General features: G+C 38.2%; 1 protein-coding gene across 4 annotated transcripts in view; it reads left to right on the plus strand.

The window, feature by feature from the left end:
- The window catches only part of SCN9A (sodium voltage-gated channel alpha subunit 9), a 168,395-nt gene that overhangs the window by 62,326 nt on the left and 89,218 nt on the right, over positions 1-16,851 (plus strand). For all 4 annotated transcript variants that reach the window (XM_044934418.2, XM_025275646.3, XM_044934416.2 and 1 more), the window contains exons 2-3: positions 10,531-10,838; positions 16,696-16,814. In XM_044934418.2, the coding sequence (XP_044790353.2) occupies positions 10,581-10,838; positions 16,696-16,814 (377 nt within the window). In that variant the 5' untranslated portion in view covers positions 10,531-10,580. The remainder of the gene's footprint in view (positions 1-10,530; positions 10,839-16,695; positions 16,815-16,851) is intronic.

The raw sequence follows: 16,851 nt of genomic DNA on the forward strand, positions 1-16,851 counted from the left end.
TTTGGTTTGTTTATTATCTTCCTTCTCTTGCTCAACCTCTTTCATTTCCTCCTTTCCCCACCTCATCCCAAAATCTTCTTTCTTTAACTGAGCATGATAGAGTTTCAGAGTTCAAAAATGTGTTGTTTTTATTGAATGGAATTTATGTTTATCCTTTCAGTTTTAACATGGAGACTTTAAATTTTCATATTTTACTTCCTACTACCTACTGTTCAAATAAAGCAGAACCAAAAAAATTTTGTGTGGTTTTAATTGCATTTGTTTTCTCTATTAAATAATGAAACCTGGTCATTAATTTACGCTGTTCAGCTGAATTTTTATAACAGTTTATGTGATTTTGGCTGTGCTGGATATCTGTTGCTGTGTGGGTTTTCTCTAGTTGTGATGAGCAGGGCCTACTCTCCAGTTGCGGTGTGCAGGCTTCTCACTGCGGTGGCTTCTTGTTGCAGAGCACAGGCTCCAGGGTGCACGGGCTTCGCTAGTTGCCGCAGTGGGGCTCAGTAGCTGTGGCTCCTGGGCGCTGGAGCACAGGCCCAGTAGTTGCAGCACACAGGCTTAGTTGCTCTGCAACATGTGGGATCTTCCTGGACCAGGGACTGAACCAGTGTTTCCTGTGTTGGCAGATGGATTCTTTACCACTGAGCCACCGGGGAAGCCCCAGTCTGATGTTTTGATTTAGTGCATTTGTTGCTTAAAAAAAAAATGGTTCTTAAAAGAAGTCACATCAATATTTTATGATTTTTTTAAAAGTAGATAAGCTTAAACCCTCCCTGAAAAATTTTATTTCAGCATTACTTGGATAAACCCTGACAGTTGTATTTTTTTAAGTTATACACATGATTCCTTTATATACCTACGTTGAAAATGGAGTATACCTTCATTCTGACATAAATATTTTTTGGTAGTTATAGGGAAAGTACTTACTACTTTGAAATAGTAGTATTTAAGGAAATGGTAGGGAATAAGACTCATTCTTGATATTGTTCGCTATCCTCTCAAATTTCTCTGGGAATGCTAATTTTAAACCCTTAATATTCCCCTATGTTTGCTTTTTCCTTTCTTCTGGAGTTAAGAGTTTGATCTGTACATCTTAGTCCTTCAGTTTCATGTTTGGTAGTTTTGATTACCAGTTTATCCTTAGTTATCTATTAGTAGTTATAAATAAAAGGTTATGATGTTGTTGGTCAGGGTTTCTTCTGCCTTTATGTAGGCCTGTTTTCCAAATAAGTACTCCCTTGAAAGGGCAGATGAGTGCAAGCTCTCTATATGTATCTGATGAGTTGATAGACTGGCTTCATTTTAGGATAGATGAGCAAGAAGAAGAATCCATCTTTCCCCAGACTCCACTCTGCTTTCACCCAAAATGAATATGGACATCCTAGAGGCCTTATCTCAGTTAATTCCGAGATTAACTCTTTGGTTTTAGCCTCAGGATGAATTCTGCTGCCTTATATAGAAGTATAGAGGGAATTGTGGGATAGCGACCTGCAAGTTGTTAAACTGATAATCCTTTGTTAGTCAACTTGGTTTCTGACATACTTGCTTATGTGCCAACTCTATGACTTCTGTGCTAGAAAGAAGTATTTCTTTCTTGAACATTCTCAGATGAGTGTTTTAGGCCTTGCCTTCTCCTCTTATCTCCTCTCTAGGGTAATCCCATCTGCTATCTCTTTGAAAGTGAAAGTGAAGTCCCTCAGTGTCTGAGTCTTTGAGACCCCATGGACTGTAGCCAGCCAGGCTCCTCTGTCCATGGGATTTTCCAGGCAAGAATACTGAAGTGGGTAGCCATTTCCTTCTCCAGGAGATCTTCCCAACCCAGGGATTGAACCTGGTTCTCCCGCATTGTAGGTAGATGCTTTACTATCTGAGCTACCAGGGAAGTCTGTCTGTATCTCTATTGCTGCTGCTGCTGCTGCTAAGTCACTTCAGTCGTGTCCGACTCTGTGCGACCCCATGGATGGCAGCCCACCAGGCTCCCCTGTCCCTGGGATTCTCCAGGCAAGAACACTGGAGTGGGTTGCCATTTCCTTTTCCAATACATGAAAGTGAAAAGTCAAAGTGAAGTCGCTCAGTCATGTCCGACTCTTAGTGACCTCATGGACTGCAGCCTACCAGGCTCCTCCATCCATGGGGTTTTCCAGGCAAGAGTACTGGAGTGGGGTGCCATTGCCTTCTCCGATCTCTATCACTGCTGCTGCTGCTGCTGCTAAGTCGCTTCAGTCGTGTCCGACTCTGTGCGACCCCATAGACGGCAGCCCACCAGGCTTCCCTGTCCCTGGGATTCTCCAGGCAAGAACACTGGAGTGGGTTGCCATTTCCTTCTCCAATGCAGGAAAGTCAAAAGTGCAAGTGAAGTCGCTCAGTCGTGTCCGACTCTAGTGACCCCATGGACAGCAGCCCACCAGGCTCCTCCGTCCATGGGATTTTCCAGGCAAAAGTACTGGAGTGGGTTGCCATTCTCTCTCACTATCTATCTCTATCTCTTTAGTTTTGTGAAAACTCTTTAGTGTCTTTTTTTTGGTTATCAGTGATGTCATAAACCCTTGGTTCCCTACTGTGCATCTTTGTTTTCAATGCAGTGGGGATTTAGAAGCCAAAGAGTGATAAACACATGGAATAAGACCATTGTCATGAACTGGAAATGGTCTTTGAACTGGATAAACACATGGAATAAGACCATTGTCATGAACTGGACATTGCTTTGACTGGAAAGATATATAAGATAAAAATAGGTAGATGGTAGATGCATACATACATAGGTAATAGCTAGAAAATAAGAGAGTTCAGAATAAATACTTTCATAGATATTAATACATGGAAATATGGCATTTTCAAATTATAAACTAAAAAGGAAAGAATAAATATTGGCTAATTTTACTAACTGTCTTGTTGCTGTTTAGTCACTAAGTCATGTTCGACTCTTTTGCGACCCTATGGACTCTGTCCTTGGGATTTCCCAGGCAAGAGTGCTAAACTTGGGTTGCCATATCCTTCTCCAGAGGATCTTCCTGACCCAAGGATTGAACCTATGTCTCTTGCATTGGCAGATGGAATCTGTACCACTGAGCCACCAGAGGTCAAATAAATTTCAGTGCTTCTTTTTTTTTAAGTACATTTTTTTGATAAAAAAGTATGACATTTTTAATGTAAAATTTGAAAAAATATAAATAAATTAGTAAATAACTCCTAATCCTTCAGCTAGGAAGAGCATTCATTAAATATACAGTACATTTCATTTCATACTTTCAATACATTTTTAAAAATTGAGATGAAAATAAGTATATGTTTTTGTTTGTGTACCCTATATTCTATTATTTTTATAAGATTTGTAAAATATATTAAATAATCTTTGAAAGCACTCTTTAGATGCCACTTAGTTTCCTATTATATGTTCATTTTTCATTTAATGAAACCCTGACAATTAGACTTTTGGATTGATTACACTTTTTCAATATTATAAAAATATTGCAGTAAATATCTTCATAAATGCTTAAAGACATCTGAGATTATTGCTTTTGGTTACTTTCTTAGAAGGGAAGTTATTTGGCAATAAAAATGAATCAACATATTTAAGGCTTTTGATAGATATTGCAAAATTACCCTCAAAAATTTGCACACATTGTTTTTTCCTATCATCCAGTAGGAGGCTGTGATTTCCCCCTCTACCCACCAAACTAGAGGATGATTATGGAATCTGACCCAAAGCTCTTTAACTTACTTTTTTCAAGACCCTCATGTTAAGCAAGGGCTTAGCTTCTTCCTTCAATTTAGCTTGAGGAAAGTTTCTAAAATTGTGGTACCACTGACTTGAATCACCTACCACCTTCACCATTGGCATATACTTCAGTGAGTTGTAAAGTGTATATTGAGAATGTGCATGAATAGAGAGTGAGGACAAGAAAAAACAGGGAAAAAGAAAATAACAACATTGGAAGAGTATTGGATATCTGAGGTCATGACATCTACTTACCGGAGTTTCTGTCAAATAATTCTTGAAAGATGGGACACCTCCATTTGAATGTAAGATGTACAGAAATACCGGCTCTTCAGCCATCTCTTCCCCCAGGAGACCAAGTATGTGTACACGTAAAGTCAATCAGGACAAGTAACCTCTCCTTACCTCTATGATTTCTAGAAGCATTGAGGAATCTCCTAAGCCCAAACGGCAACTACACTCACCACCTTGTTTCTCAGAGAGAGGTAGTACCATTTCCAAAAGGCTACTAACTTCTGGAATCAAGTGATTTGTGACCACAGTTTTATAAATTGTACCAGGCTTGGCCTGCAAGTGCTAAAACTAAATCATAGCTTCTCCTAAATTAATCTTACACCAAAAGATATTCTGTGTTTATACTGAGACCATAGAGACTTATGCAGAGATTGGTGTTGAATGTGTGCATTTGTTTCCATTTTCTAAACCTCTTTTCTTGACGTAGGACAGTTTTCATGGATTTCATGATTCTGTTTTCTTAGAAATGTTTATAATAGTTTTATGGAGGTGTAGCTTACATATCATAAAAATCATCCTTTAAAGTGTAAATTCAGTGATTTATAGCATAGTTACAGAGTCACACAATCATTGCGTTATCTAATTTTAGAACTTTTTCTCATCTCTCTGAGAAACTTCATTCCTATTAACAATTAACCCCATCACCATTAATGGTCATTTCTCACTATCCCCCGCTGCTGGCCTCTGGCAACAGTAATGTTCTTTTTGTCTCTGAGGATGTAACTATTCTGGACATTTCACAAGGATGGAACCATCCAGCCTTTTGCCATTTGGATCTGGCTACATTCATGGGGTTTTCAGGGTTCATCTGTGTTGTAACATGTTTCCATATTTTGCTAATTTTTATTTTCATGTTATATTCCATTATGTGGATACACTGCATTTTGTCAGTTGACAGACATTTGGATTGTTTCCACTATTTGGCTATTAAGAATAATGCTGCTATGCACATTCATGTACAAGTTTTATGGGGACATGTTTTAAATTCTTTTGAGTACTTACCTAGTAGTGAAATGATGAGTCATGGTTCATTCTCTCATGAGTCACCCTGGCCTGCTTTTTTTTTTTTTTTTTAACTTTACAATATTGTATTGGTTTTGCCAATATATATCAACATGAATCCGCCACAGGTATACACATGTTCCCCACCCTGAACCCTCCTCCCTCCTCCCTCCCCATACCCTCCCTCTGGGTCGTCCCAGTACACCAGCCCCAAGCATCCAGTATTGTGCATCGAACCTGGACTGGCAACTCATTTCATACATGATATTTTACATGTTTCAATGCCATTCTCCCAAATCTTCCCACCCTCTCCCTCTCCCACAGAGTCCATAAGACTGTTCTATACATCAGTGTCTCTTTTGCTGTCTCGTACACAGGGTTATTGTTACCATCTTTCTAAATTCCATATATATGCGTTAGTATACTGTATTGGTGTTTTTCTTTCTGGCTTACTTCACTCTGTATAATCGGCTCCAGTTTCATCCACCTCATTAGAACTGATTCAAATGTATTCTTTTTAATGGCTGAGTAATACTCCATTGTGTATATGTACCACAGCTTTCTTATCCATTCATCTGCTGATGGACATCTAGGTTGCTTCCATGTCCTGGCTATTATAAACAGTGCTGCGATGAACATTGGGGTACACGTGTCTCTTTCCCTTCTGGTTTCCTCAGTGTGTATGCCCAGCAGTGGGATTGCTGGATCATAAGGCAGTTCTATTTCCAGTTTTTTAAGGAATCTCCACACTGTTCTCCATAGTGGCTGTACTAGTTTGCATTCCCACCAACAGTGTAAGAGGGTTCCCTTTTCTCCACACCCTCTCCAGCATATATTACTTGTAGACTTTTGGATCGCAGCCATTCTGACTGGTGTGAAATGGTACCTCATAGTGGTTTTGATTTGCATTTCTCTGATAATGAGTGATGTTGAGCATCTTTTCATGTGTTTGTTAGCCATCTGTATGCTTTTGAATGTGCACATTGAGATATTCCTTATCTTTCACTACTTTCTTTAAAAAAAAAAGTCATCTCAGCTTTAGTTTCCATCGAAATAAATGTTTCTTCTTACTGGTTTGAATTTATAGAAACAATGGAGTAAATGAATGCGTGCATGCTAAGTCACTTCAGTCATGTCCAACTGTTTGCAATCCTTTGGACTGTAGCCCACCAGGCTCCTCTGTCCATGGGATTCTCCAGGCAACTGGAGTGGGTTGCCATGCCCTCCTCCAGGGGATATTCCCAACCCAGGGACTGAATCCACATCTCTTACAACTCCTGCATTGGCAGGTGGGTTCTTTACCACCAGCACCCCTGAGAAGTCCAGTGAAGTAAATAATCTTAGTCAAATACTTTAAAACCCAGGAAAGCCAGCAAACATGTAGTCATTAACTGTTCAAATTTTGTTCAAAAGCAATATTATTAGCTGCTTGTGGCCAGCAGAATAGACTGACTTTTTTATTTTCCATAATTATAAAATTCTATAATTCTGAATCCAGGTAGAGATATGTTCTTATTTCTAATTATTCCATTGCATGGCTTTCAACATGTTCTTTCCCGTGAATGATTGCTATATATCTACTATTTATAAGAGGTTTTAGTTCTGCATATTTGGAGAGGATACTAAAAGAGTCCTGGAATTTGTCAGAAATGTTTGAAATTTTGTTCTTAAATCAGAGAATTCACTACTTCCGCTTACAAATGGTACCCTCTCTCCTGATACATGCCTAATTTCTCTATCTTTGTTTCTACATTCAAGATATAAAAAGAGAATGTGATTTAAACTAATTGTATTCTCCTTTACTATGGTCAAACCAGGTCTGTCTGTATGATTCGGTTCAATTGGTATTCCTTTTTAGAAGTTTTATAAACACAGAAGCTGTGTTTTCTCCTTACTCTCACAGCTCTATATATCTGATATAGAAACATGCCCAGATTAACTATTTGGTAAAATTATTTTACGGAGAAGGCAATGACACCCCACTTCAGTACTCTTGCCTGGAAAATCCCATGGACGGAGAAGCCTGGTGGGCCGCAGTCCATGGGATCGCTAAGAGTCAGACACGACTGAGCGACTTCACTTTCACTTTTCACTTTCATTCATTAGAGAAGGAAATAGCAACCCACTCCAATGTTCTTGCCTGGAGAATCCCAGGGATGGGGGAGCCTGGTAGGCTGCCATCTATGGGATCACACAGTCAGACACGACTGAAGTGACTTAGCAGCAGCAGCAGCAAAATTATTTTAAATGAATATGAGTTAGCAGAGTTAAAAAGAAATGTGATAAGACATTGCCATGGCAAAACCCAGATTCAAGTGTGTGGTGGTTTAGTCACTAAGTTGTGTCCAGCTCTTGTGACCTAATGGACTGTAGCCTGCCAAGGAATCTTCCTGACCCAGGGATCGAGCCTGGGTCTCCTGCATTGCAGGCATATTCCTTACTGACTGAGCTGTGTGATAAAACATAAAAAGGTTATTTTTCAGAAAAGCTAAATTTGCTTTATAAGTTTTTACATAAATTTGCATTGCAAAATGATTGGTTTTATGTTGTTTTTAAACTGGTTTTCCACCTTTAAAAAATGCATAGATTTCTAATAAGGGCTTCCTTGGTGGCTCAGAGAATAAAGAATCTGCCTGCAATGCAGGAGACCCAGGCTCTATCCCTGGGTCAGGAAGATCCCTGTAGAAGGGAATGGCAATCCACTCCAGTATTCTTGCCTGGAGAATTCCATGGACAGTGGACACAGGTGGGCTACAGTCTGGTGTTGCAAACAATTGGACACGACTGAGCAACTAACACTACTACTTACTGATAAGGGTTGTTATTCTTATACTGTGCTCAAGTAGCTAAGGGGAAGAGTCATCCATTTTGCTCTAAACATAACTAGAGTTGATTTTAACATGGGAAACGGAGAAATCTGTAAAAGAAAGAATAACTGGTTTCAGCTTCCTTTCACTTTTTCTGAATCTATATAACCTTTATTGTCACTATTGTGATTTGCTTAATTTTTACATTTCACAATGGAAAGTAAAAGAGCAAACCATGGCTTCTCTTATCTCATCCTCCCTTTGTGTATCAAGATATCACTTAATGCACAATCTTTCAAGCTGTTCACAGCAGGTTGACATACTAGAAGTTGGTGTATCCCAACACTCAGGCAATCCTAATGCAGAAGGATTCATTTTTATTTCCCAGTGGAGGAGTTATGAAGTTACCTTGACTCAATGAAATAATGCGCCTATCATTTTTAAAATAAGAACTGTTAATTTTATACTCTTTTATTTAGAACATTCCAAAATAATAATATATAATTTTTAAATTTTTATTTCCTGCACTTTTTGTGTTGTTTTGTATATACATGTAAGTCAATTAGATCAGATCAGATCAGATCAGTCGCTCAGTCGCGTCCGACTCTTTGCGACCCCATGAATCGCAGCACTCCAGGCCTCCCTGTCCATCACCAACTCCCGGAGTTCACTCAGACTCATGTCCATCGAGTCAGTGATGCCATCCAGCCATCTCATCCTCTGTCGTCCCCTTCTCCTCGTGCCCCCAATCCCTCCTAGCATCAGAGTCTTTTCCAATGAGTCAACTCTTCGCATGAGGTGGCCAAAGTACTGGAGTTTCAGCTTTAACATCATTCCCTCCAAAGAAATCCCAGGGCTGATCTCCTTCAGAATGGACTGGTTGGATCTCCTTGCAGTCCAAGGGGCTCTCAAGAGTCTTCTCCAACACCACAGTTCAAAACCATCAATTCTTTGGCGCTCAGCCTTCTTCACAGTCCAACTCTCACATCCATACATGACCACTGGAAAAACCATAGCCTTGACTAGACGGACCTTTGTTGGCAAAGTAATGTCTCTGCTTTTGAATATGATATCTAGGTTGGTCATAACTTTCCTTCCAAGGGGTAAGCGTCTTTTAATTTCATGGCTGCAGTCACCATCTCCAAAGTGATTTTGGAGCCCAGAAAAATAAAGTCTGACACTGTTTCCACTGTTTCCCCATCTATTTCCCATGAAGTGATGGGACCAGATGCCATGATCTTTGTTTTCTGAATGTTGAGCTTTAAGCCAACTTTTTCACTCTCCACTTTCACTTTCATCCAGAGGCTTTTTAGTTCCTCTTCACTTTCTGCTATAAGGGTGGTGTCATCTGCATATCTGAGGTTATTGATATTTCTCCCGGCAATCTTGATTCCAGCTTGTGTTTCTTCCAGTCCAGCATTTCTCATGATGTACTCTGCATATAAGTTAAATAAGCAGGGTGACAATATACAACCTTGATGTACTCCTTTTCCTATTTGGAACCAGTCTGTTGTCCCATGTCCAGTTCTAACTGTTGCTTTCTGACCTGCATACAAATTTCTCAAGAGGTGGGTCAGGTGGTCTGGTATTCCCATCCCTTTCAGAATTTTCCACAGTTTATTGTGATCCACACAGTCAAAGGCTTTGGCATAGTCAATAAAGCAGAAATACATGTTTTTCTGGAACTCTCTTGCCTTTTCCATGATCCAGCAGATGTTGGCAATTTGATCTCTGGTTCCTCTGCCTTTTCTAAAACCAGCTTGAACATCAGGAAGTTCACGGTTCACATTGAGTGCCTATCATAGTTTTTTTTTTTTAACTTTGAAAATTGAATCTTTCCCCAAACATTTCCAAAATTCCTTTTATCTTCTTTGTTCTTCTAAAACATTTCCCTAAGTCATTTTTAATTCAAAATGTAAAAATGTTTTCTGATTTGTAAAATGGCATGTATTTATTGTGTGTGTGTGTCTGTGTGTGTGTCTGTGTGTGTGTGTTAGTCGCTGAGTCGTGTCTGACTCTTTGGAACTCCATGGACTGTAGCCCGCTGGGCTCCTCTGTCCATGAAATTCTTCAGGCAAGAATAGTGGAGTGTTTTGCCATTCCCTTCTCCAGGGAATCTTCCTGACCTAGGGAACAGACCCAGTCTCCTACATTGTAGGCAGATTCTTTACCATCTGAGCTACCAGGGAAGCCCATGTATTTATTGTAAGAAAATCTAGATGTGTAAAATAGAGTAAAACAATCTTCTACTGCTTCATTTTATAGAAATGAGTTTCTTTAAGAGAGAGAAGCAGAGACTGTGAGTATGTCAAACAGAATAGGATCAGGTGATGCAGAAAGAGAACTGGAAAATGGTGCTGTCAGAAGTCCTATCACAGAGATTTTTAAACAAGGGAAGTTGAATTGCACTAAGAGTAAGCACAGATGAAAAGAAAAGGGAATTAAGCATTTTTAATTAAGTTGTCACTAAGATCTGCGAAGTAGTAAGTTCAAGTTCTTAAGTAAAGTTCCTTAGAGGGCATGGGAAATAAGTCATGTACATGGTAGTCACTTAGTAAGTGCCCATTCAATATGATGGTAATTATGTAAACACATTACTTCTTGCAATTGAAGCCAGAATCTGTTTTTTATTATTACTATAATTATTATTATTATTTGTTAAGTGTCATTCTTGACTGGCAAACAGTTAAAGCTTTCTTTATTTCTCCTTAGGCCTCTTATGTAAGGAGTTGAAGGGGAAATAAAACATACAGGATGAAAAGATGGCAATGTTGCCTCCCCCGGGACCTCAGAGCTTTGTCTTCTTCACAAAACAGTCTCTTGCCCTCATTGAACAACGTATTGCTGAAGGAAAAGCAAAGGAACCCAAAGAAGAAAAGAAAGACGATGACGATGAAGGGCCAAAGCCAAGCAGTGACTTGGAAGCCGGCAAGCAGCTGCCCTTCATCTATGGGGACATTCCTCCGGGCATGGTGTCAGAGCCCCTGGAGGACTTGGACCCTTACTATGCAGACAAAAAAGTGAGTTTATTGTACCTGCAATGGTGCAGTTTCTCTTTACATCTTTTTTTTTTTTTTAAACTTTATGTAATTGTATTAGTTTTGCCATCTTTTGTACAAACAGATACTGAGATTAAGAGGAATTTAGTGAAAAACTACATCATGAAAACATGTTTAGTTAAAAATGCATATGTAGGATATTTCAGAATATGTACTTTTTCTAATTTTTCATCAAAACTGATTCTGTCACTGGCATACTATTTTGATTTTTTTTTGAAAATAGTGTTCAATATCATGTTCTGCCCTTTAGACATGACATAAGTGCATCCTCATAGAAACAAAATAACTTTCAATGTGAGAAGTAAGACCTGGGTATACGTCCAGAATGCATTTGCATGGAGGTATCAGTTGAATCCGTGGGAATATATCAAATCACTTAACTAATTATAGGGTTTTGAGAGCCACTCATTTAGGGGGTTGGAGAGAATGGAGAATCTGAGATGGTCAGAGAGGTAAGACATAAATAAGAAAATTTTCCACTATTCAAGAAAAAAAGGAAAGAGCATATCTCATAAAATTACTCAGGAAGCTGAGGCTAGATAAAGACCATTGGAATGAACAAGGAGGATGAGTTGGTAACTTTTTTGCAAGCAGTTTATGTTGATGGAAATCAAAGCAAGAGAGTGGTAACTCTGCTCAAAACTCTGTAATGGCCTATATGGGAAAAGAATCTTAAAAAAAAAGAGAGAGAGGATATATGTATAACTGATTCACTTTGCTGTATGCCTGAAACTAATACAACATTGTAATTAACTATACTCTGTTCATTTTTTTTAAAAAGCAAGATAGTGTTGGACAGCAAGTGAAAAGAGGAAGTTTGAGAAATTTCCATCAGAAAGATGGTCACTTAAGGCAACAGAAAAATTGAAAACATTTTTTTAAAAATAATGAAACGTTGCAGTTACAGTTTTTTTAGTATTTATTTTTGGCTGTGCTAGGCCTTCCTTGGTGTGCGCAGGCTTTCTCTCGTTGTGGCGAGCAAGGGCTAGTCTGTAGCTGTAGTGTGTGGGCTTCTCATTGCAGTGGCTTCTCTTGCTGTAGAGCATGGGCTTCAGTAGTTGCAGCACACAGGCTTAGTTGTCCCATGGCATGTGGAATCTTCCAGACCAGGTATCAGACGCATGTCGCCTTGCATTGGTAGGCATATTCTCAACCACTGGACCACCAGGGAAGTCCCTTGAAAACCTTTTTTACATAGGGTATAAATAGCATGTTTAAAAGTGGAGAAAAATTATTCCCAGAGAGGAAAATACAGAAGGTTGAGTAAAGTAGTTAGTTGCTGATGTTAACAGACAAGGGATAAACCACAAGTCAGCTTGAATTTGCATTAGAAAACTGCAGAAAAGTGGAGAGAAGCCTTACTGTGTGAGCCTTGTAGGGCAAATACAATGATTTAAGATATGTTGAAGTAAATGTCGGGATATCTGAGGAAATGCGCGTTAAATACTGTCAATATTTTCCATGCTGCAGGAGTGGAAGTTGTCCTTTGAGAGTCAGTCTTGGGAACAAGGAAATGGAAGAGTTTGAAACAACTGCTGTAAAGATAATTCTACCAAGAAAATGAGAAGGAGGTTACCGTCATTTTTGAGACAGTAGCAGATACAACCAGATCGAACTTGACAAAGATGAGTCAGTACAGGATAAAATCAGCAGGTTCCCTAACTTTCTCCCAATAACGCTTTGCTACACAGCACCTGCAGACTTACCGTCAAGAGGTCAAGAAAGGCAGGATAAAGTCCGTTTAAAAGTTATTTTGATTTAAGATATAAATAAAAGGGCACATTTCTTGATAAGATAGCTAGCAGACAAAATAAGGAACAGTGAAATGTCTTGTGAAATAGAAAATGTGATTAACTTAATTTTGATGGTATAAACACATCTACTATGAATAACAATGCATAATTTTTTGCCTCATATTAAAATCAGCATGTCAACAAACTGACAGCATGTCGAATAAGCAGAATACCTGAGAAGCCTTTGAGATAATACCCAGCATTCTTATTCACCCATCAGTACTCCAACACAGAAGAAAAGAAAGCTAACATGTTTTTAGGGTCTCTGTGATAGACACTGGATTTTTCATACAAATTAGCAACATATTCACCACAACCGGGAGAGATAGGAATTAATAAAGGATTCGAGGAAATTAATTAACTCACAAAATGTTACATAAACACTCGTAAATTCCATCCTAGATTTTTTAGTTCAAGTTGATTTGACTCCCTACTGAGATGCTGTCCAGCATCTCTTAGTTTAGTTTTGCTTCTGTTGTATAGCAACTACTGTGCTCACAACTTTACAAAAATGAATGAAACAATGAGTGGATAATAAATGAAATAGGCAAAATTAAAAATGCTTTCTCATTTTACTTATTGATATTACTTCATCCTGAAAAATGTCTGGCTCCTGCATTTCCCATTTCCAGAGGGGGCCTGGATGTAATTTAACCAGCCTCCTTAAGGAGGAAACAATCTTTCTGGAGTAAATCCCAGTTCAGAGACATAAACTAATATTGGCTTAAAGTGACTTGGGAGGTAAGAAGAAAATGTTTGCATTTGGAGGATGAAAAATGGAATCATTTAGCTCTGGGATAGACTAATGTAATAGAGAATATTTGGGGTGGGACTCCAATCCCTCGCTTTGGCACCAGCTCCTTTCAGATGTGACACCAACTATGTTAAAAGCACAACACACATCTGCATCAGAATATAATACTTAGGTAGAGCTAAGTCAGACTAAGTAATCTATTTTTCATGGCCCTTTCTTAACAGATAAATAAATACCCAAAGGGATTACTGAGTCTTCTTATTTTTATTTTTTGGTTTGGAGCTTTAAATGATGAACTTTCGGTGCTGTGTCCTAGCTCCTCAATCATTCTTGGTTAAAACAGTTTGGACTTCCCCTTGCAACTTCAGGGTTGACTTTCATGTGGATTGAGTCTTTAATGTTTCAGGTTATTCACACTAATAGACGAGAACTTTATTTCTGCTACACTATAACATTGCTTGGATTAAAAATCTTAATGACTCCTGATTTGACTTAGGTTCAGATTTTAACTTATGCTTGAGTGTAATGATCAATGCTTTGTTAAAAAAAAAAAAGAAAGAGCATTTAATAAATTAATGTAGAGGTATGTAGAGGTTAGGGCTTCATTTTCATATATGATGAATATATTAAGTGAATTCCCAGGTGGCCCTAGTGGTAAAGAACTCACCTGCCAATACAGGAGACATAAGAGATGTGGGTTTGATTCCTGGAGTGGGAAGATTCGCTGGAGGAGGGCATGGCAACCCACTCCCGTATTCTTGCCTGGAGAATCCCATGGACAGAGGAGCCTGGTGAGCTGCAGTCTATAGGGTCACACAGAGTCAGACACGACTAAAGTGACTTAGCATGCATACATGTTCTCAACATTTACCAAGAATTTACAATGTACCAGAACTTAAAAGCTTCACAGACACTGAGTGCTAGCTCTCAAGTTGTGAAATGATAGATCAAGTATTTAGAATACTATCTGTCCAACTCCAAAGCTTAAACTCATACGTTCATAATTCTCCAATTTTATGTTCAATAAATTATTACCTAAGTGAGCCATATTAAAATAATTTATTCAGACATTGACATCTGTGCATTTGCTAGCAGGAATGTAGAGTTTTCTAGAGATACTCATTCTGCTACTCAAAATTTCATATCTGTTTTCCCATCTGTAATTAACTAGTGGCTATGTATAAATCCAAACAATCCTAAAGAAGTTTTTAATGTAAATGAAAATTGGGAATTTGAATTTAAAAATAGTAAGCCAAGTCTTTTTTTTTTTTTTTTAATTTCAAGTACAAGTTAACTTGATCTTGCCAAGTTGAGGCAGTAATATTTTCATGTTAGCTCAGATGACTTCTGTTTCATGAAGCCTCCCTGATTATTCCAATAGACATAAGACCCTGCTCCCTCTTTACTCTCATGCTCTGCCATTTGAATTTCTCTGTATGATACCTGTCAAGTCATGCCTTGTATTAGAGTTGTGCTGTCTGCTTAGTCACTCAGTCGTGCCTGACTCTTTATGACCCCATGGACTGTAGCCTGCCAGGCCTCTCTGTCCATGGGGATTCTCTAGGCAAGAATACTGGAGGGGCTGCCATGCCCTCCTCCAGGGGATCTTCCCAACCTAGGGATCGAACCCAGGTCTCCCGTGTTGCAAGTGGATTCTTTACTTTCTGAGCCACCAAGGAAGCCCTGTATTAGTTACTGTGCTCTTAATCACTTTTCTCTGAAACCTCTTGAATGCAAAATTCATGCCTCACTTATGTTCAAATTCATTTCATTATCTCTTAGGCCATAGTTGCTCCCAGGTGGCACTAGTGGTTTAAAAAAAAAAAAAAAAGCTTGTCTATCAATGCAGAAGAGTCTTAAGAGACACTGGTTTGATCCCTGGGTCAGGAATATCTCCCGGAGGAGGGCATGGCAACCCACTTGAGTATTCTTGCTTGGAAAATCCCATGGACAGAGAAACCTGGCAGGCTACAATCTAAAGGGCCGCAAAGAGTTGACAAAAGTGAAGCGACTTAGCACACACTCATGTTTACGAGACAATTGTAGAAAATATTAGATGAATGAATTTTAAAAAGCACAGTACATTGAGATTTAAGAAAGCAATAATTGTACTCAAACATGAGGTATTAATTGTAAAACTAATTTTCAATATAACAGTGAACTTTATGTTCAATTATGTTTTAATGTACCTGGTATAGTAAAAGAGACAAGGAGTATAAAAAGTTAACCTAAGATAGTTCTCGTTTATTTTCTCAGGAACACTGCCACATACAAAAGCAAGATTACCCAAAGTTATATCTCTAAAATTGGGTGGAAAATATTTATTACCTATGTTTACCACTCATAAACATATATAAAATTCAGAATCAACATCAAAAAGACCAAAAATCAGTGTCTTCTGTTAATAGATAGCACAAGGAATTTGCTTGCCAGCCACAGATAAGTAAGAGCAGGCTTTGAACTTAAGTCTTTCTGGTTTCCAAGCCAATTAATTCCTTAGGTTGTTTTAATGTTTTGTTGTTATTGCTGTTTATTTGTTTGACTTTAAAATTTTTCAACTAAATACCAAAGCCATGGAGAATGTAACTCATTATTCAGTGGTTACATATTTTTTCAATGGTTCTATTCACACACATTTCAAAAAATTACCATGAATAGTAGCAAGCAAGTTCTTTAATTTGTGTTCTTTTATTTTAGCTGTTATTAGTATTATATGTAAAATAGGAAAATCAAATTGGGTAATAGGATTCTTTCAACTCTAATGTTCCTTAAATTCATGAAAATATTTTGAAAACTTATATTTTAGAACATTTGCTACTAACCCTGACAATAGCCAGGAAGTATTACAATTCTCAAAGCAACATGATAAAAATCAGGGATAGCTGGTTGCTATTTGGTTTGCATAAAATGCAATGTAATGATACAAGGAAGTTGTATTTAAAATAATTCCAGTGGCCACAAGTTATTGTTACTGATTTGAATGTTAAGGGATATAAAAAAGAGAACACTGCATTTTGAAAGCTGTAAATAATACATACCCATAAATGGCTCACTTCTTACTTTATTGAAGAAATCGACAATGGACTTGGAGTTCATTGGCTAACATGACATGAATATCTCCATCAATGGCTTTGGAACCACACTGCTTGAGTCTGATGGCAGTATTTCTTTAATATGACTCTACCACATGCAGAGGTAAACTGCAGCTATTAATGTACTAGATTGAAATTTTGGAATTTCAATTCATACTGTTTTCTTTTTGCTCCTGCAGACTTTCATAGTGTTGAACAAAGGGAAAGCAATCTTCCGTTTCAATGCCACACCTGCTTTGTACATGCTCTCTCCTTTCAGTCCTCTCAGAAGAATATCTATTAAGATTTTAGTACATGCATATCCTTTTTAAAATGCTTACTTACAGTGGTTCTAT

Source organism: Bubalus bubalis, chromosome 2 (assembly GCF_019923935.1).
Source record: "Bubalus bubalis isolate 160015118507 breed Murrah chromosome 2, NDDB_SH_1, whole genome shotgun sequence".
Taxonomy (NCBI): Eukaryota; Metazoa; Chordata; class Mammalia; order Artiodactyla; family Bovidae; genus Bubalus; species Bubalus bubalis.